The 22218-nt window shown below is 43.7% G+C and overlaps 1 protein-coding gene across 1 annotated transcript in view; it reads left to right on the forward strand.

Moving 5' to 3' along the window:
- Positions 1-2531: 2531 nt before the first annotated feature.
- The window catches only part of NAGA (alpha-N-acetylgalactosaminidase), a 36656-nt gene continuing 16969 nt past the window's right edge, over positions 2532-22218 (forward strand). The window contains exons 1-4 of the mRNA XM_066576193.1: positions 2532-2644; positions 4084-4253; positions 16127-16301; positions 18245-18422. Of these exons, the coding sequence (XP_066432290.1) occupies positions 4099-4253; positions 16127-16301; positions 18245-18422 (508 nt within the window). The 5' untranslated portion in view covers positions 2532-2644; positions 4084-4098. The remainder of the gene's footprint in view (positions 2645-4083; positions 4254-16126; positions 16302-18244; positions 18423-22218) is intronic.

Genomic DNA, 22218 nt, shown 5'->3' on the forward strand with positions numbered 1-22218 from the left:
GGGGGGCGCCGTGGGTGAGTGGGGGGTTGCAGCGGGGAGTGGGGGGGGGGAGGGAGAGAGGGCTCCCCCCTGTTCCCCGCTTCTACCCCCCGCGCCGCCACGCCTCCCCTCGCCTCCCGAATGTTTTCACCCGAGTACTGAAGTACACGAAAATCGCGGTGCTCGATCGAGTAATTACTGGAAACGAGTAGGTTCGCTCATCTCTAGTAATGAGTAAAGGGTTTGTTTCTAGTTACATCAGCCCATAATCATAAACCTTTTTTTTTTTTTTTCACTTATTAACCTCTTAATGACGTGGCCCTTTTTTTTTTTTTTTTAAGTTTTAGTTTTTTCCTTTCGATTTCAAAAAATCAAATCCCTTATTTATCGGTCAGTGTAGCTGTCTGACGGCCTGTGTTTTTCGGGATTAGTTGTATTTTTCAGAGGTACCATATAATGTACTGAAGAGCTTTAAAAAAAACTATAAGTGGTATGAGATGAAAAAAAAATCGAAATTCCGCTATCTTTGGGTTGGGGGTCTTGTTTCTAACATGTACATCCTGCAGCATAAATGACATGATAACTTTATTCTATGAGCCAGTACAAGTACGACAACACAAAACATAGTTTTTATTTTGCTGTACTACTTTTAAAAAATGAAATATCCTAGGAAAAAAAAATAATTTTATTTTCTTCTGACCTCCATGGCTTTTTATTTTTCCATCAACATAGTTGTGTGAGCAGTCATTTTGTGGGACGTCCCTATTGGTACTATTTTGGAGTACATACGACTTTTTAATTGCTTTTTATTAATTTTTTTTGGGAGACGGGGTGATCAAAATGGCGCAATTTCTTAACACAAGTGTACACCTAGCCTTAGGGCTCTTTCACACAATCGTAGGCGTTTTTATGTTTTCACATCTGCGCTATTTGTTGGCATGTATGGACGTTTTTCCGCAATCACAGTAGCATTTTCTCGCCCATTCACACAACCGTGAGCGTCACTTTTAGCGGAAAAAATACATTGCACCCCAGAAAGCCCTCGGCATGCCTTACAAAGCCTGTTTAGAGGCACTTGGAAGCTTTTCGCAGCGTTGGATGCTGTTAAAATGTCTCCCCCTCCCTTTCTTTATCCAGCTCTGATTGGAGTCTATGGGAGCCGCCGCCGTATATCAGGCAAAAGATAGTTCCAGAACTATCTTTTTACCTACCGTAAGTGCATCAGCGTGTATTTTGGTCGCGTATGTTCAATTTTTCATAGTTCAATGTTTTTATGCCCATGTGACTGGATGCATTGGAAACCAATGCCTCAGATGGTCACATACATACGGCTGGGCGTAAAAACGCGCTGTTTATGCGCTCGTGTGAAAGAAGCCTTACGGTGCATTCCCACGAACGTATATCGGTTCGGTTTTGACGCCGAGCCGATATACGTCGTCCTCATCTGCAGGTGGGGGAGGATGGAAGAGCCAGGAGCAGGAACTGAGCTCCCGCCCCCTCTCTGCCTCCTCTCCGCCCCTCTGCACTATTTGCAATGGGGAGAGGCGGAACAGGGCGGGGCTAATTCTCGAAACTTAGCCCCACCCCTGTCCCGCCTCCTTTCATTGCAAATAGTGCAGAGGGGCGGAGAGGAGGCAGAGAGAGGGGCGGGAGCTCAGTTCCTGCTCCTGGCTCTTCCAGCCTCCCCCCCTGCAGATGAGGATATACGTTAGTGTGAATGCAGCCTTAGACTGCTATTACACGAGTGTCGTTAATGCTCGGGTATTACTGCTAATTCCTAGGCTGCACCTACACCTGCAGGTTCAACCCCTTCAATTTTTGAGAAACCATGAGCACTAGCTCACTAGCGCTCGTGTAATAGCAGCCTTTGAGGTGTTTCACACTGGTGCACTGCAAGTCGCAGTCAATTCTGCACCAAAATCGTGCCCGCAAAACGTGACAAAATGAAACCACGGATTTCAATGGTTTCATTTTCACTAGCGTGATTCTCCCGTGATATTACTACGCACAAGAAAATATAGGACTTGCCCTATCTTTTTTTGCATATAGTTTTTATACATGCGAGAAAAGATAGGGCAGGACCTATCTTTCAGGTTTTTTTTATTTTTACCGCACTCAAAAGCGCCAAATGTAAACAATTTCAACCGAAAAAAATAACTTTACTGGTTCATGCGCAAATACGCTCCGTTGTGGTGAGCATATTTGCCCAGTCACCCGTGTTTTCAAGCCATAATTACCAGAAAATATGCAGGAAACCTGTGTATTCATGCACAAAATCAATGCGATTTTGTTTGTTTGTTTTTTTAAATGTGCAAATACGCGGTAAATTTGCGCACGCAAAGACGTAGAAGTGGATAAAATACACAAATATAAGCTATTTCCCCTCACGTGAATACTCAGTGTATTTATGCACTCGCCCATCTGAAGGGGTCTTTAATGCGGAAAAATAACTATCTTCCCTTCCTTATTGACTAAGAAGTGAGCGAATGTTATTCCATAAAATGGCCAGCAGATGGCGGTAATGACTCACAGCTGACAATAGCAGGACATGTGTGACTAGGAAGTGCTCAGCAGTCTTGTGATCTCTGCCTGGAGTTCCTGCTTCCTGCAACAGTTCAAAATTCTTTGCTTCCCCTGGACTTGCAGCAGAGAGCAGTGGGTGCAGGTGGGTCTTGTACCTTGTTTGCAGTGCATTTTCTATTCTGTGCTGACTTTATTAGATTGATGAATGCTGCACATAAATGTCACCACTCAAATGTAATAAAAAGCAATTTGATGATGTTATGCAATATTCAAAATATTACACAGATCCATTTATTTCGATGTAGGAGTTCTGTGTTCTATAACTACGGACTATATGCTTATATAAGGCCTCTCTCATACACGAGCGTATGGTCACTGCGGATTACATGCGCAATACCAATCTTCTATAGACTTCATGCACACAGTGCGAGAAATGCCTGCGCAAAAAAATCATGGCATGTACTATCGTAGTGCATATTACACATGCATACACCCCATGATAGTGTATGGGGATGGAGCAGAATAGGAAAATCTAGTTGAATAAGATCCATCTTATGATGGAACCGAGCGGACCCCGTTAACTATAATGGGGTCTGATCGGTTTCTGCGCAGCTGTCCGGCATTTTACTGGATGTAAAAGTGCGCTAAGGTGCTATCCCCTTATAAGCTGATATACACATGTATCATTTTATTTGAGTGATGCATGTATAGAAGGATGAACATTTGGGGACCAAATCCTAAAAGGCTACTTTGCCATGTTTACATAAGCCTATCCTTTAACTGTAGAATACTACCCTGGGTAAAAACTGGTGCCACCAGAGTGCTATGAACCCCTTAAGAACCAATCACGCTAAATTTACGGCTCTTGCACTTTAATCCTGGACAATAGTAAAAATGTGGCATGTGGTCAGAGGTTTATAACGCTCCTGCAGTGTAGCAGGAGCAAGTCGAGTCCTCAGCTGTTAGTCACAGCTGAGAACTCAGAAGAGGGGAAGGTAGAAGCAGTTTTTAACTGTTTGTCTCAAAAAACACTGTGGCACACATGCCTACATTTGGCCATTGGCATCTATGAGCACCTCTGTGTATACATTGAAATCCAATTAGCAACCTTAGGCTAGATTCAGACGAACGTATATCGGCTCGGTTTTCACGTCCATGAAGCTGCCCTTATTCTTATTTTGAATATGGCTTGAATATGGTATGTGAACATGTAGGGTCCTAAAGGAGGGGTGATGGCAGTCACACTCCCGAAATAGGAGAGATGGAAACACGAGGAGTCTGCAGCGCTATTTGTTCCAGTAAAAAAAAGAGGGAAACCTAATAAAGCGGAACCAAACAAACCGCATCCATTCTATTGAAAACTCATTGAAATCGATGGAGAAAGAAATGGAAATGTGTAATTCCATTTCTCTGCTTCAAAAAACGTAACCGAGAGACAGAATTGTAACTGACAACCCTAATATAGAAGTGAATGAGCCCTAATTTATAGTTTCTCCATGACCTTGCCAGTAACACTGTGGAATATTATACATTTGTACTTAAATGTCCAATAAACAATTGTTTTTTTTCTACTTTTTAAAGGTACAAGTGAACACAATGTACCTGGTGTCCGTGGCCACGTTCCTTGCCCTGTCAGTGCTCTGCTCTGCATTGGACAATGGCTTAGTCAGGACCCCTCCCATGGGTTGGATGACTTGGGAGCGCTATAGGTGCAATATTGATTGTAAGACTGACCCTGAAAATTGTATAGGGTAAGTCTGATTGTAAACTGTATACAATTCCAGTGTTTCTTTATTGCAGCTATTATGAAAGGGAACCAGTCAGCAAGTTTATGGTACCCTAAATTCAGATAGCCTCATCTAATGCCCTGAGTAGATTAAACTACGTCTTACTCCAGCACTGCACTATCTTGGCGAAGCGGTGAGTGTTAAGTGCCAGGCTTGGAACAAAGTGTCCCTAGGTTGCTCTCCCTACCTGGCTTAGCTTTGACTGGTCTCTTTGTCTGTGTTTTAATAGGGCTCTTGTCACTAAATTATGCTGGCTGCACTTTGACCTGGTTTACATTGGTCAAGTAGATGGTTGAGAAGGCAGGCAAGTTAGTAAAAGCATGACCACTCAACCACTGTTAACCTGCTGATCAAGTGGACAGTAGATTAAAGATGGGAGCATTGGGGAGAGTCAAGTGGTTGAGCAGATAGCATAGTTGTTCCCCGCCCCCATCCCTCTACTGTGTACTTGCCTCGCACTCTTTCTGTGTAAACAGACAGAACAGTGTAGAGGCGAGTGGAATAGCAGTAAAAAAGGGGATTGTTTATTTTTCTGGAGTTGCTGGACCCAGTTGATTAGGCCCAGTTAATTGACTATGCTTTAAGTTAGAATGAACTTGCTGACTGATTCCCATTTACATGTATGTTTAGAATTGTTTGATTGTGTGCTGACTGAAGATGAACTTCATATATCAATAGTATACAGCTCAGCCCTTTGTGGTGAGGAGACTAACCTGCAGAAGCTCTGTGGAAGGGTTAGACAGTTTCAAATAGCAATTCTGTGTGACAAACATAAACAACCTGACGTACTAATTAGTATATATGCTGAACATTATTTAATAACTGAGACATGTAAATGTGTATTTACTAATATTAATATTGGCATTACCTACCAAATGTTTACTTGCTAATATTAGATGTAGTACTATGTTTATGGTGTTCTGCATCATGTAGCATTCGAACGTTTCTGTGCACTCTTGGATTCTGTCAGGGGGTTCAGTTACAGGTGGCAAAAACAACAAGGTGACCATCCAAAATAGAACTAAATGAAACCATTTGCTGTCATTAGTCAAACATCACTTTGGTGCCCCTTTTGACAGGGATTCTGTTTCCACTAGATTTGGAGTATAGAAAAGTGTAGTCGAATACGCTATTGTATACTCCAAATGTAATAGAAGCAAATAGAATCCTTATGAAACGGACAGCAAAGTTAATGGTTTCATCCCAATGCTGTTTTCCACACTTCATATCATTATGCATTGTAGAGAGAGTCTACCAAAGAGATTGCACATTATTGGTCTCCCCTTGGAGTTACATGGGGTTCATGTGTTTTGATGCCCCTTGGATGCCTATGTATGACCACTGTGGACCCAGTTAAGTAGGAGGCTTCTACCATCTCCGATAGCGCTGTGTGATCACTCCCCTCACTCATTTTACCTGCAGTTTCTCTATCTGCTCATTTCTTATGACTATTTCATGATATAAAACTGTTCTGGAGAATTCAGATAAAACTGAAGCAGATGATATCACTTCCTTATTTTAGGTTTTCTTCTCTTTATGTTGGAGAACAGTGACATTGGCCAAATACCCAGTAACACTTAAAGATCTTTTATTTCAACTTATAGACAGTATCTTCAGTTCACACCTGAAAGGCTTCTAGACAAATCAAAAACTTCTCCACTGGCTTTTTAGGCGGTGGTCACCTGGGACTGGGCTCTATATATACCGCAGGATATGGGATGGCTTGCTGATTTGACTGGGATCCCCACTGACCCTAAAATTTCAGCCCTGACATATCCTGAAGTGTTGGCGAAGGAGGCCGCACCTTCTCTCTGTTTACTTTAGTGGGACCACCAGAGCTGGCACAGTGCTTGACTATCTGGCAATCCCATTGAAGCAAATTTAGCAGAGTCTCCGCTGCTCATACTTGGAGATGTGCCAGGGCTTAAATTTTGGGCAGGTCCCAGCAGTTGGACCTCCACCAATCAGCTACTTATCCTGTGAATAGGGGTTATTCTTCTGGATTATGATTTTCTCCAGCAGGCTTTGGGGTATTTTGCCGCTTCCGAATTGTATCGTGTGCACACATCATCGAACCAGATCAGACACAAATGCTGGTCTAAAACTGGGAGAGTCTCTACAATGTATAGAGGCTCAAGCCTTTTATTATAACACATGACAACCGCCCTTCAATGGGCGTGCAACAGATTACATCAGTAACATATAGGATTCTCATTTGTCGGATCATATAGAATCTCCCACCTCTCTGCCCACCCTTCCTCACGTCCGCCATAGTATGGACTTTGTCTTCTTTAGCATGCAGACAACCTTAAGCAGTTTCTGTGTATGTGGCAACCCATTGTTTAACTAGCTTGCGTGAGGAGTGGAAGGGGGCCTAGGTAAACACTCAGTATTGAACACAGGATATACACAACACTATGGCCCTTAACTCTTAGAGGCTTCTTGTGTAACTTCTATGTACTTAGCTAACATTAACATCAGACATCCTTCACCATCCCATTGTCTAGTAAATACTATGATTAGATTGTGTGTCGATCAAACTCCAGAGCTAAAAGTCATTACAACAGCAAAATACATTTGGGTTATATAAATCGATAGACATTTTATACCAAAATAATCATCATGTCTATCACAATCCCCCCTTAAAATGTCTATCCTCTAATTCTCTATCTAATTTTCACAGTTCTCCGCGCATGAGCCTATAACTGGAGTGCGTTGAAGGTTCGTTTTAGGGTCTTCAAGGGGGTGTAGGACTTGTCCGCTCCTTCTGGGGATGCATTCAGCAAACTCATGGTGGGAGCGGCTTTTCCAGCATCAGTTTCACAGGTCTCTCTGACACAGGGAATAACACAGCAGACTAGAACAGAAAAGGTAACCATCAGTTCACATACAACAGCGACGCCCGTCTGTGCCAGGATCCTTTACCACCCGCTCATCCATGGCGAGTACTGGTCCCAAAAGTTAGCTCTTTTTAGTTAGTGCGGTCAGCTTCTTAATGACAACTGCGTCTTTACCCGCGGGTCACGTGTCGTCTAGGATGTAGGTACGACAAGTCTCCCCTATCATCTTACAGACACTCCCCTTTTTAGCTAAAGTCATATCTAAGGTCATTCTATTTAAAAAAAAAAGTCATAGTCGAGGTAGGTCCTATTGGTCGACTAGTCTCTATAAGGCGTCTCTAGTATAATTTATAAACCACTGCTAACTATAAAAAACATAATTAATCCAATCAACGTTTATTTACCATAATGACCAGGAAAATGGACTCGAATCTAGTTTTAACTTGGTCTCTAATTTTTAAAACTTGTCAGGTACCCCCCTTGGCTATCCTATGATGTCAATGTACACGTGTAGATCAAAACTACCACCAGGGGTCTCTCTTCTCGCTCTAGCATAATGTTACAATACTAGTAGCGTGCACAGGTACGCACGGCGTGGGACTCCCTGATCTTCACCCACACCAATGTCCCTCCTGGAGATAGTCCTAATGGTGAACACGTCCAGGTCGCCTTACCCTGACCCTACACTACCTAGTGACAAGACTGGAAGGAACCACCGTACCTATGCGGAAAACAAGGATAGACCAACATGACGGGATAACCACAAAACACAGACTGAGTTGGATCGAGATAAAGTAACTATTGGGGGTAACCTCATTATCCTCAACGTTATCTGACAGGATGTGGAGGGGCATAAGGGCTTTACTAAGGCACACTCCCCTGTCCAATTACCCTCCAGGCGGGTCCTCTACCTCATGTCACTACGAAGCCAGTAAACGTCTCCTAAGGACTGAACCTGATTCTGTGTCCATTCCCCTCCTATCGTACCGTAGGAGGAGCAATACCCGTTGGTGAGTTCCCCAAAAATCTCCCTCCACCCTGCCTATTTGCCCGGCAGGTGTAGTTTCCAGGGTAGTCAGTAACACTCTCTCCGGTGCAAAACACAAGTAGTTATAGAGTATTCCTTCTTCCATTTCTCACGGACAGTGTAATTAGCGGAAATGTTCGTGAAGAGACTAATAAACCACTCTTCAGCATCTACAGGGAGATTTAGGGGGACCATCCCCGAGTGTGGTCGGGCACTACCGCACACACAACAGTTAGACTTGTTGCTCCTGTTAGCATTGTACCTCATCAACTCCAATCAGAGATTCTGGTCAGAGTAGCCAGTCGCTACTGTCAAGGTGTCCTCAAAAGGTAGGGTCGGCTATGATCATCATGTTCGTCAAGGTCTTTATCTTACGGCGGAGGGGGTTAATTATGGGCACGGGACTAAGTGAAGGCTTCCATTCGGCTGCATCTACCATACCCCTTATTTTAAACTTCCCTAAGGGATCTGTCCTCCCGTACCGGTATGTCCCCAGACTATAAGTCCCTCCGTCCCCCGGGCTTGGATCTCCCATGGTTAATGTAAAAACCGCATTAAAACCAAGCAACATACTAAGTTCAGCCTTCCAATACCTGCTGTCCTTATTATTCTCAAGGAGGGTTATACGACTAATTAGGGATTTCCCGCTCCTATCTTTCTTATTTAAGGCACTTCGTGGTTTATAGGACTAGTCTGTTCCTGCGTTACATCCCACTAATCCCCAATAACGGCAGTCTTCTCCCCAGACGTTATCAGTGGCGCAAACATATTGTATTCCCCGGGTATATAAGTCATATAACCAGCTGGACGGAGCTAAATCTGGCCTGCGGTGGGATCTTGTGCCTAGACACGGGACTACAATACAATAGTCGAAGGAATATGCGGCTACTTGAGCATTGAACGAGTTATACCAGAAGGTAACTATACCCCCATATTCTTCTGACTAAGGATTCCAGTTGCCACCCTCCTCTCTCACTAGCCCTAACCAGAGTAATGTCTTTGGCACAACTAAGACTGGTCTCCCGGATCTGAAGCTTTCTTACAGTATGAAGCATGGATCCATGTAAGTCTTTCGGCTAGTTTCACAGCTGTGGCAGTAGTCAGAAGCACCTGGTAGGGGCCATCAAATCGGAGCTCAGGAGGGTGCTTCCTGAGGAACTTCCTGACGCACACCCAATCCCCAGGCTGCAAGATATGTGTCCCAGTGTCTGCCTCTGAGTCTGGAAGAGAACACCTGTGCATAGGCTTTGGTTAGTTCTTTAACAACGGAAATCACATACTCAGTCAACACATCAGATTGTAATTGTAACTACTGAGGATAGTAACGACCTAGCCTTGGGGCTAGCCCAAACAATCTCGTAGGGAGATAATGTATGATCCCCCCCTGGGTTCATATCTAACACTGTATAAGGCTATTGGATGACAGTCTTTCCAAAGTGGCGTCATTTTTAAGTATCTTACTTTTAGCGTGCCACTACGTCTCTCCACCTTTCCACTACTCTAAAGGTGGTACAGTATGTAAAAGGCCTGGGATACACCCAGAGCAGACATGACATGTTACATTCACCTGCGAAGTTTATACCTCTGTCTGACTCTGAACCACTTCTGGTACCCCATATTCACAGTTTACCTCGTTCATGAGCTTCTTTGCGGTTACCTACTTGTTTGCCTTGGTAACAGGGTCGGCCTCCAACCTGCAAAGACATCAACAACAACAAGCACGTATTCATACTTCCCAACAAGTGGGAGCTGAACGTAGTCAATTTGCAATCCCTGAAATGGGTAGAGTGGTCCCGGCAAGTGTGATGTGGCAAATTTACTTCTGCCCTGACTCACCCATGGCATAGATCATGCTAAACCGGACAAATGATGCAGCAGCTACAAAGAACCTAGAAGTCGCCCAACCTCTTTCAAGCGTCGTCGTCATTGCTGCTTTACTAGGTGGGTCTTTCTGTCCATCAGCTGGGCCATCATGGGATACAGGAACTGTGGTGGGCAAGTGCTGGTGACCGTTCACCACACGCTGTCCTGTTTCTGCTGCTCCCATATTAGTCCATTTATTCTTTCCTTCCTTGCTGGCTTGTAACTGTAAAAGTCTTTAGCATATCAAAGTCCAAATTTTTATCAATGTCCAAAGTTTTTTACCACTGACTCATGCTGTCAGTATCTTTCTTCTTTCTTCCACGGCTTGAGGGCCGCTGCCTTTGCTGCGCTGTCAGCAAGGGTGTCGTCTCTCGCCTCTCCAGTATAGGAATTGGTGCGAACTCTCAACTTTGTCAGGTAGAAGCAGGGCCTCCATGCGACTCTGTACCGCTGCACCATTCTCAATTGGTTGTCCTGCTAAGGTAAAAACTGTCTGGCCTTCCATATTGGGCCGTAATCATGAGCTATGCCAAATGCATACCAGGAGTCAGTGTAAAGGATTGCCGGTCTTACCTCTCGCCACTCTACTCGCCTCAGTGAGGGCCTTCAATTCCGCTTCTTGTACTGAGACATGCGGAGGCAGAACTTCTGCTTCTAGGACATCTTGTTGTGTGACCACTGCATATCCGATGTGGAGTCGTCAATCCTCACCCTGATACCATCTGCAAAAAGCTCAACATATGCATTATCAACAGAGGTTCTGGTAACTGTTTGCATACCTGCAGTTTCTTACTGTATTAGTACTAAATAATCGTGCTGATGTTCTATTTCACATGGCTCGGAATCTTGTTATCTTATTCCATTTATTTATTTATTTATTTTTTTCAAACCCAATCGCTGATCTACAACACCTAGATCATCTATGGCCCAGATCACCTCTGCCTCCCCCCTTTTGAACAGGAATACTCAATGGAAAAAGAGTAATTGCGTTCAAACTAGTAAACCAAGAGGCACAAAAACAAGCACCTTGTAGGTCAAGGTGACATTATATGCAGCGAAGTCTGAGCGAAAATATCCTTTAGATTTTTTTTTTTTTTTTCAGGTTGCAGTTAGCATTTTTTAACACAAGGGGGCGCCACACAATTCAAATTTTACGTCACCCAGTGTAATAGTATTTCAGGGTATGGCCAGCGTTTAGCTTTTACTCTCCTGTCGGAATATAATTATAGCTTCAGTGTAGACTGACACTAGAATATACCAAAGACTTAAAGAAAAACTAAAGAATACGGATGAATTAACATCCTACTCTGGGCAATTCAGTCCCTCTTTCTTCACATAAAAAGTAAAATTACTTCACCAAATTGCGTGAAAAAGTCTGCTGGGTGACTATAGGGAAATTATTCCATCTGTAGGAGCCTTCCGTAACATCATCGGTCTGAGTATCCATTGGAGAAGCGGGCAGTGGAAAACAGAGCCCCTGGGAACATGAGAGAGCGTCCCCTGTCATGTATTCCTGGTCTCTGCCCCCCATGCATCAACTCCAATCTTCCATACACTATAAACCAGCTTAGTCATCTACTATGTCCCAAGCTGCATCTTCACAAAGGTTTGTTTCCCTGAACTTATCACACATCCAAAGTGGCCACATCTTGGAGCGTAACAAAGTCTGGTCAAACAAAACCTTACTTCAGACAATCATGATGTTAGCACTGGATACAGTGGCATTGGGGAATATAGGCCTCCCAAGTGCAGCAAAATGGCCGCCAGAGGCAGAAAGGGGCGGGGCTACAAATCTCCCAGGTGAGGCAAGATGGCTGCCGGTGGAATGGGCGGGGCCAGGGGCAGCAGCACTTCCAGGTGAGGCGAAATGGCCGCTGGAGGAGGAAGGGGCGGGGCCAGGTCCTGTCCCGGATGGGGAGGGATCGGAAGTAAAATCACACACCCTGAAAGTGAGCACATGGGGGGAAGTAACTTCAGGGTGGGGGCAGGCCTCACTACATTTACTGCAGAGTCACACTATGTTGGATTGTAAACATTGCAAGCACGGCCGCCATTACAGGGAGGGGCTGTAGTCAACACAAAGACATTACATTGTTCATAAGCAATACACATACCCCCCTACATGCTTTCCCCTCTTGAATCTCTTAACCACGTTATACCTCCTCCTAGCAATCTAAAAACACCTTTCTTTCTGCTAGGCTTCCTGCTCATCTTCTGTAAACTTTCTACAGTCTATCTTATCTGTCCATGACCTGACATTTCTTTCTGCAACTTTTCCTGGTCCTTTCCCATTGTTCAGTAAACTCTGCTCCCTTCCCTTCAGCAACCAGATCACAAGCTCTATGACCTTTGCCCTTGCTCACTTTGCTCCCCATTCTCTAAACAACCTGCGTCTATGCCTAACCTTCTCAATCTGCTCAACTCTATGCTACCTGCTTATTCTAGCCTATTCGAAGTTTCTGGACACAATAGTGTTTCTCTTGTAAAATCTGCTTTCTTCAAATCCTTCCAATATAACCTCTCTTTCCCACTCAGATTACAATGCACATTAATTCTACAAAACAAAGACAAAGGCAACAGAAGGGTTAATTGGAAAAAGCTTTCAGTTCACTCTTATCAGCAGCCCTCCCCCCAATAATAAACACTGCACATTCTTTCTATAATACCAAACAGAGGGGATTACTGGAGAATAACCACAACGGCTCAAGGTATATATCTCATCTACCTTTATAACAACCAACCTCTACTAGTAATCCGTCTGGACAGGACATTTTAGCTATACACAGAGACTGACAATTATTTTCAATGACCAAGAGTTTCTGGAGCCAGCCGTCACAAAGCACGGCTATACTTCACACGTATATACCTTTCCACATATGAGAACATAACACGCTCAATCATAAAGGTAAGTATACGTATCATAAATCTTCCTAACCTCACACTAGTTTTACCTAGGAGTAAGTGTCTTTCCGGCGTGCTCCCTCAGACTTAAACAGCCGAGTCCGCCCTTCTGACACATTAACCCTCACAGAATTTATCTCTTGGTCTTGTATACACAGTGTTTAACCGTCTCAGACACAACAGCATACAAAATACCCCTAGACAGGTAACATGGTGATTTTTCGAGTGGACAGACCTGTCTTTCAGTGAAGGTCCAGTCTGGATCAGATACAGGCAGATTTAGCAGTCAGAACCCAGATCACATCGGTAGATTTACATAAAGCAATCTTACCGTGTTCTGTAGATTTTCGGGCCCCTGAGTTCTGCGTGCCATCTGCCGATCTCTGTACGTTCCAGCCTGTGACCTCACAGATCCACTCGCCCACCCAGGGACTCCACTGTTCTGGATTATGATTTTCTCCAGCAGGCTTTGGGGTATTTTGCCGCTTCCAAATTGTATCGTGTGCACACATCATCGAACCAGATCAGACACAAATGCTGGTCTAAAACTGGGAGAGTCTCTACAATGTATAGAGGCTCAAGCCTTTTATTATAACACATGACAACCGCCCTTCAATGGGTGTGCAACAGATTACATCAGTAACATATAGGATACTTTGTCTTCTTTAGCATGCAGACAACCTTAAGCAGTTTCTGTGTATGTGGCAACCCATTGTTTAACTAGCTTGCGTGAGGAGTGGAAGGGGGCCTAGGTAAACACTCAGTATTGAACACAGGATATACACAACACTATGGCCCTTAACTCTTAGAGGCTTCTTGTGTAACTTCTATGTACTTAGCTAACATTAACATCAGACATCCTTCACCATCCCATTGTCTAGTAAATACTATGATTAGATTGTGTGTCGATCAAACTCCAGAGCTAAAAGTCATTACAACAGCAAAATACATTTGGGTTATATAAATCGATAGACATTTTATACCAAAATAATCATCATTTCTATCACATTATATGGCTGAATTTAGGAACAAATCTTTAAAGGAGTTATCTAGGAAACGCTTGCCAGGATGCATCGAGGTTGGAGCAGAAGCGCTTCTCCGACCACTGTATAGTGGCCAGCATTTGTATTTGCAATTACAGCTCTCATTGAAATCAATTGGAGCTGCGCCTGCAATTACAAGCGCCGGCCACCACGTGGGTGGGGGCAACGCTTCCACTCCAACCCCAGTGTATGCTGGCAGTAGCCTCCTGGATAACACCTTTTATGCATACGTCCTACCACAATACCCCAGCACTGGGAGTCATCATCCGTAATACTGTCTGGCTTCGTGGATGGTGTCTTCCCTGCCCTGTTCTTTCTCAGGCCTTTGTTTGAATTGTGTGACCACCACAGTTAGGTCTGTCTAGAATATAAGACTATAGTATAAATTAAGCAACTTTGCAAATGGTCTTGATTAAAGTTCTGCTGGGAACTGTATATACAAAACAGTAGGCAATTTTTAATCAAGCTTATTTGCAAAGTTGCTTCATTTTTTTTCTACTTTTAGATGCTTTGAAGCAATAAAACAGTTGCAAAAGTGGACAGAGTCTTTGAAGGAGTTGTGCAGAATTAGTCTGGGCTGTGTCTGGTATAGCAGCTAATACTGATTCAAGTGAATAAGCTTACATTCAGCACCAGACAGTCCAGGAAGCACCATGGCACCGTTTCTGAACAATCTAAAATAATGTAGTTCTTCTCTGTTATGTATTAACTTTGTTTTCTACAAGGATGTACTCATTAATCCAGTTGACCGCTATACTTCTCTATATGCTGAGCCGTAACCACAGTTTAGAGAAACAATTTATGTTTTCTTGGAAACAAAGTTAAAAACCATGGTTATTAGGAAATCCCCAGCAGTCTGTACATGAAATCTGTCAACTGTTTGTTGTTTTCCCACTTATACCCGTGACTGCATAGAGAACACCTCCCTGCAGACAAATTCCCGGATTGTGTTAGAAGGGAACAGACCTCCATTCGCTTTAGTTGATGCGACTGTAGGGTCTCAGTATCCCCCCAATGATATCTATGGGACCTGTCCAACATACCCCTTTTTTTTTCTCCATATCATTGATTGTGCTGTCCCTTTCATTATTCTGGTGGTCATTTGGGTGTTTCATAGAATTCCTACCTGGAGTAGTGCATGACAGGAGCTGGGAATGGAAGTGGCATGGGTCAGAGTTTCCTCTCTTTGTGGCAGACTGGGAAAGTGACACCATGATCATGCAACACATGTGACACTGGTGTGATCATACTGACCTCTGCCTGGAGGAATGAGACGGACTAGGAGTAGGTGCCTATGTATCTTGTCACCACCAGAAGCTAGGGGTTTGACAGGGCTTCCATGGAGGAACGCCCCTGTCACACCCCTAGCTCCTGATTGGTGGAATTATTGAAGGTCCTAACAGCATGTGTATGGCAAACAATCCACGCTGCTAGGAGCTTGCCGGCCATCTCACCTAATGTTCCCTGTAAGCTGTTCCGGGCCTCTCGGCCCTCCATTTCTCCCCTGGAGCCTGTAAGTATTTCGGAGTCTCTCGCTCCTCCATTTCTTCGGGCCACAGCTGGAAGCGGCCTCGCCAGTGCAAAAGCCGTCCCCCCGTCCTGCTTTGTCTTTCACCGCAGAGGGGGGTTGGCAGCAGGGACACCAGAGCGCTGTGAAGCGGCTTCCCCGAACGGTACAGCGCACTCGCCAGCAGGGAGGCCATAGTGCTGGGGAACACACAGTCACACCCAGCAGCCGCAGACTACAGGAGGAGGAGAGCAGGGACGGCAGTGTGGCGGGGGACACTGAGTCATTGCCGGGAGGTGGACTGCAGGGACGCCACAGCGCTGGTAGACAGTGAGTGACAGCTGCCACAAGCACACACAACTTGCAGGCCGGGCTAACTTACACGGAGGCCGGGGAGAAGAGTCACACGGATGGCAAAAATCCATCCTAGGACCTTCAAAGACCTTCCGCTATTCACCTAATCGGGAGCTAGGGGTGTGACAGGGGCATTCCTCCATGGAAGCCCTGTCAAACCCCTAGCTTCCAGTGGTGACAAGATACAATAATACCAAAGGACCCTAAACCAATACTTATCTGATCACACTAACCCCTGAAATAATAATGACTGTACATTCCAGAACACTATTTATAATTCTCTTTGGTGTAATATTTTGTAGTGAGTATCTGATAAAGAGTATAGCAGACAAATTGGTTGACAGTGGATGGAGGGATCTTGGTTACGTTTACATTAGCATTGATGATTGCTGGTCCTTGAAGAACAGAGATTCCAATGGACGACTCCAACCTGACCCAGACCGGTTTCCAAATGGCATTAAAACCCTTGCAGACTATGTAAGTAATGTATTCACAGCAAAAAAAAAAGCATTTTTTTCCCCCATCTATCATATATGTAACTTTATGGGGAATATTCAATGAAATTTCTGTAAAATCCCAGGAATGAATTGCCCAACCAATTTACAGTTCTGTGTAAGCTGGACATATGGGCATATAAGACTATCGGTGGTCACTATACTGTTACCATTAAATTATCAACATTAACTTCTTTTAAGAAACTGGTGAGAAAATAGTGTACTATTAAATGGGGTTGTCCAACTTGAATTTTTCATACAGTTTTGGACCTCCCCAAAACTATATATTAGCAATGTAATTGCTGTGGCACCGGAGTGCCAGTTTGGTGATCCAGCAGCATGGCATCCAACCCATCGGGTCTTCTGGCCCGATGACTTCCCATAAACTGGTGGTGTGAATTTTTAATTTTTTTTTAACCCTGGCTGGTTTATGGGACGTCGCTGATGATGTCCCATGTCGGGGCCTCGTGTTTGCTGCAGCAGTCACATACGTAAACAATCATGTGACCCCCTGCAGCCAAAGTAAATAGACTGGGGGAGCAATGTGACAGCGGACAGTAATTATTTTTTTTTGTCTTTCTTTTAATTGCTCTACTGCCACCACTGTTTTTAATAATTGGAAAGCCACTTTAAATATTCTTACCCATACGTATTACATAAAATTTTGCCATAACAGTCAATTCTGACATTTTTTGATCTACCAGTTGGTTGGGAGTATTTGCAGCTTTCGGAGCTCAATTTTTACTTATTTTTTTCCACCCATATGGCACATTTTGAAAGGCTTTTCTCTGATATAACCCCTTTTAGGGCTCATTTACATCTGTGCTTGTTTTCAGTTTAGCTGTACCAGCTGAGAAGCAGCCAAACAGAAAACAATGGTTTCACTAAAGTTACCTTTGAAGTCAATGAGAACTGAAGTGCCTCAGTTCAGTCCAGCTCAGTTCTGTTTGATTTCAGTTTTTTTGTTTCCATAAAAAAAGCATAAATCAAGCGAAATGGAAACTTCCTTTTTTTTACTCTATAGTCAATGGGTGACGGAACTGAATGGAAAGATTTCTGTTTGGTTCCGTTTTTTTTATGTCCCTTCTTAAATGAATAAGCACAGAAGGTTATGAAGACCAAAGAATACAAAATGGATATAAACAGAAGTCGGTGGAAATAAACCGATAGAATCTTTTTTTTTTAAATAAATGCGTCTGCATTTTAAAGGGTTTGCCTCACAATCCCTGTCTATATCCCTATTGGGCTATATGGACATAACGGAGGTAGGTTCTGCGAGTGGTAACTGATAATCACGACCACATAACAGGACGAAACAAAGCTATTGATTTCAATGGTTTTGTTTTCATTAGCGGTATTCTCTCCCGTTAATACTACGTGTGAAAAAATAGGGCAAGCCCTACCTTCCCGCTTTTTTTTTTTTTCTTCAAACTTGCGCACTATGGCAGAGTTTAAATGGCTGGCTCAATTAAAAAAAAAACCCTAGTTCATGCTCAACTATGCTCCGCAGCGGCGAGTGTAGTTACGCATACACCCATGTGTTTTTACCCTTATTGCTGTGTCATAAAAAACTTTGAACTTTCCTCTTTTCAGTGATGTGCGGATTGTGCCCCTGTGTGGTTTTGTTTATTTTTGTTTGTTTTTTTTTCTCTCTCTGTACTTTGTTTGGAATTAAATCCCCAAATCTGCTCCTCCTTTTTGAATAACTATTTTTGCATTAATTGGAATGGCCAACTAGAGCTTGCTTACCTTGGTGAGAATAGCTGATAGCCAGTGATCAGCTAATCGCAGGGGCGGCTGTCTTTACAGAAGGGATTGTCTATGTGAGACCGTGTACACTATTCCATAGCTTTGTTTTAGTGTAGAGTGTAATAAATGACAGTAAAAATCCTATATCTCTCATGATGTATTCTCTGTACTTTTCAGGTTCATGCCAGAGGTCTCAAATTGGGCATATATGGTGACATGGGTAAATATACCTGTGGTGGCTATCCCGGGACAACATTGGATACTATCAAGATAGATGCTGAGACTTTTGCGTCATGGGAAGTTGACATGTTAAAATTTGATGGCTGCTACTCAAACTCCTCAGAAAGAGAATTGGGTATGTTTCTACATATGATTTCCCCCCCCCTTTAATAACTTTGAATTCTCGTTCTGTAATTAGTACCGTTCTGCTGATGTAGTTGTTAAGCAGTGACTGAAAGCTTGTTTCCTCTTGCTTGGCAGTCTTATGTGAATCGATTCAGCTCGCTGTTTCCTGATAAAGTACAATAAAGAGTTTACACACTTTAAGGCTGGGGTCACACGGGACCGAAATTTCGCAGAATGACCGCACGGAAATACAGCGAGATTTCCGCGGGAGAAATGCAGCTTCAAAACCCGCGGCCTTTCGTCGCGGATTTTGGAGCTGCTTCAGCGTCTGTGTTCTGAGCAAAAACTCGTTGGAAATTACAGGCACACACTTTACCCATTGACAGGGCTAAATCCACGTTCAGGTTTGTGACAAAAACGCAGAAGAGTAGCTGCAGGTTTCTGCCACGTTTTACAGACTGATTCCGCAGCCGAATCCTCTGTGTGAACATATGCCTACTCTTTAGTAAATGCACGCTATTTCGGCTGAAGTTGACACTGCATTAAACAGTTGGGACGGGCTCACACGAGCGTGTGGTAAAATGCTGCGTGTAGAACAATGTTTTACCACTGTGTGAGCTGGCCTATCACCGTGTATGGCAGGGATTCTTGACTACGCATAACCGCGTGTCTCACGCACACTGTCATGCGTAGTCTTCCTTGTTTCTTTTTTTTGTAATTTCCCACTCTGTCGCTTAGCGTTGCATATAAATGACACACATATGCAATGTAATTGTGTATGTACAGCACTTATTACGTTCCCATAGAGAACAAAAGGGTTCTATCGTGGATAGTTCGTAGTAAAATAGAACATGCTGTGATCTTTTTTTTTTTTTGTGCTCGTATTATACGCAATGTATATACGCAAGTTTGAATGGATCTCTGAAAATGATTGTACTTTCATTGACTCCATTCACAACGTATTATGCGCTTGTCGGTCGCACATGTAATACACTATTAAATTACGCTCGTGTGAGCTGGCCATTATTCTCCTCTCCTAGTTTACACACTATCTGTCGGATGCAGCTATACAGTAACGTATAGAACATCAGCAGTTTACTAACAGTGTGATGCCTTGTTTCGGTGTTCCGCTGCACCTAGTACAGTATGTAACACTACTGGCTTCCATATCGATGACCTACTAGATGAATGGTAACTATGAAGTGGAGCATTTCCTTGTGTTTCAGTGGCTGCCATTACTGATATATGACTGGTTCCAGTACCGGAGGCAGTAGACCTACAGAGTGATGTTGGGCTTCATTGTACCTATTAACCTACTGTATTTTTCCATATATAAGGCACGTTTTTTTGACAAATACTTTGCTCAAAAATCGCACGGCATCTTATACATGGGATGTAAGTTTTAGTTGGAACCGATCCGATGAAAACTTGCATGAATGTCGGCTGCAAGGGACCGCTCACGGCTTTGCGCCACCCCTTAGGGCTCCGTCACACTACCGGAGCGGGGAGGGAGAGCAGCGCTGCGCAGGACAGTGGCATGGAGAAGCAGGGCAGTGGTGCATCTAGGTGAGTATGCCTGCACCCTCACACATACACACACATATACATTAAACACACAGCACATGTACAACACAGTCTACTCACCAGCTGTTGCCTGCGCTTGGTCCCCATAGCAACCTGTAAACGGCAACCTCTTGCGAGACAGCGGGGGTGCTTTAAAGCGCTACAGAGACCTGTTGGGCAGCACGGAGAGGATGGTCCGGTGAGTATAACTGGGACCTATAGTGGGATTTAAACATAGAACAGTACTAAGTACTGTTTTATGTTTCAAATATTTTTTTCTTAATTTTGGGTGGGAAAGTAGGGGGTGCGTATTATACATGGGGGCATCTTATACACAGAAAAATACGGTACTATGTGATTGGTATGGGAGAAAGTAGTATTACATACCATACATATATCATCAAACAAAATATTTTCTGCGCTCACAAAATAGTGTGCATCCACAAATAGTAATCTGTCAAGAAAAAATGCATAGGAGTTACACTTACTGGGGAGGAGGGGGGTATGATGACCATGAGCCCCCTCCTTGAAGTGATATCTCCCTCTGTCTCCAAGTAGATGTTTCCACACGTAATAGTAACACCTTTTATTCTCAAACTTGACATCAGGCCCCATTCACAGTGATGGAACACCAGCGCCGGTCACGTGACCGGCGTGATGACGCTGATAACTGAGACACACCCCCAATATGGCAGCGGCCATTGAGAGACATTAACAGCATGCAATGTAAGTGACCCATATGCTATATATTTGTAACTATTATACTGTTTTGCTATGGCTTGAGAAAGGTGCCTGTGTGCACTGAAACGCGTTGCCCAGTGTTTTAAGTGAAGTTTGAGAATAAAAGGTGTTACTATTACGTGTGGAAACATCTACTTGGAGACAGAGGGAGATATCACTTCAAGGAGGGGGCTCATGGTCATCATACCCCCCTCCTCCCCAGTAAGTGTAACTCCTATGCATTTTTTCTTGACAGATTACTATTTGTGGATGCACACTATTTTGTGAGCGCAGAAAATATTTTGTTTGCTGATAGCTTTTTGTGCATTTTATTCCTTTGGGATCACTCTCTTATGAGAGACCCCAATTATTTCTGCAGCTCTCCCCCTTGCTTTGGAGGATTTGAATAGTGTCGTTTTCCACTGAATGACAACCTGAGGCGCTATCTGGTGACATCTTCTTGTGTTATACATATATCATCGTCATCAATCATGAATCCATTCATCATCCTGGCTGCCCACTATGCTCCTTTCCTTCTGATCACTGTGCTGGGATGGACTGGGCATGCAAGGGCAGTGAACTCTAGTAGTGCACCATCTAATATATCTAGAAACCTGCACTGTCCAACATCCAACAGCATAGGATAGCTCAAGTGCTACTCCACATGCGCCAGAACCATCCCATTCATCTTAGTAGCAATGCAGAGAGGTGGCCAGACTGGGAGCTACCGCACACGTGTAGGGACCCAGAGTTGGGCACTGCAACAGACATTGTGGTAACTTCCACTTGAATTTGTGCGTATTACTTTAACCCCTTAGCGCTATAGGACGTACATTTATGTTCTACAGCGTCGGGGTATGTATGAAGCCAACTGTTTTTTACAGCCAACACCCAGCAGCAACAGCTCCAATCAGCCTTTAAATGGCGCTGTCAATTCTGAGAGATCACAGGGAGCGTGTGGGTGTCACGGCAGCCAAGGGCCTTCTGAAAGGCCCCAGGGCCGTCTTGGAAGAATGCCTATCAAGCCATGCCCATGGGGTGGCTTGATAGAATGCCTGCCCGATCACACTATGATGTAATGCGGAGACATTACATCATACTGCAGGAGCGATCAAAGCATGGAAAGCTGTTGTCCCCTCTAGGGACTAAGAAAAAAAAGTAATATGTTTAAAAAAAGAAAACCTTTTACCATATTTATAATAAGACAAAAAAAACCCAAATACATATTTGGTATCGCTGCGTTTGTAAAAGTCCAATCTATCAAGGTAACGCATTATTCACCCCGCAAAATGAACGTCGTCAGAAAAAAAAAAAACGTCAGAAATGTGCTTTTTGATCACCCGGTCTCCAAGAAAAAATGCTATAAAAATGCAATTGAAAAGTCGTATGTATTCCAAAATGGTATAACACAAACTACAGGATGTTCCGTCAAAAATTAGTCCTAGCACAACTATGTCGACGGAAAAGTAAAGGTATTGCTCTCAGAAGATTGCAGCAGAAAATAATTTGGAAAAATTAAATAA

This window comes from Eleutherodactylus coqui, chromosome 8 (assembly GCF_035609145.1).
Source record: "Eleutherodactylus coqui strain aEleCoq1 chromosome 8, aEleCoq1.hap1, whole genome shotgun sequence".
NCBI classification, from domain to species: Eukaryota; Metazoa; Chordata; class Amphibia; order Anura; family Eleutherodactylidae; genus Eleutherodactylus; species Eleutherodactylus coqui.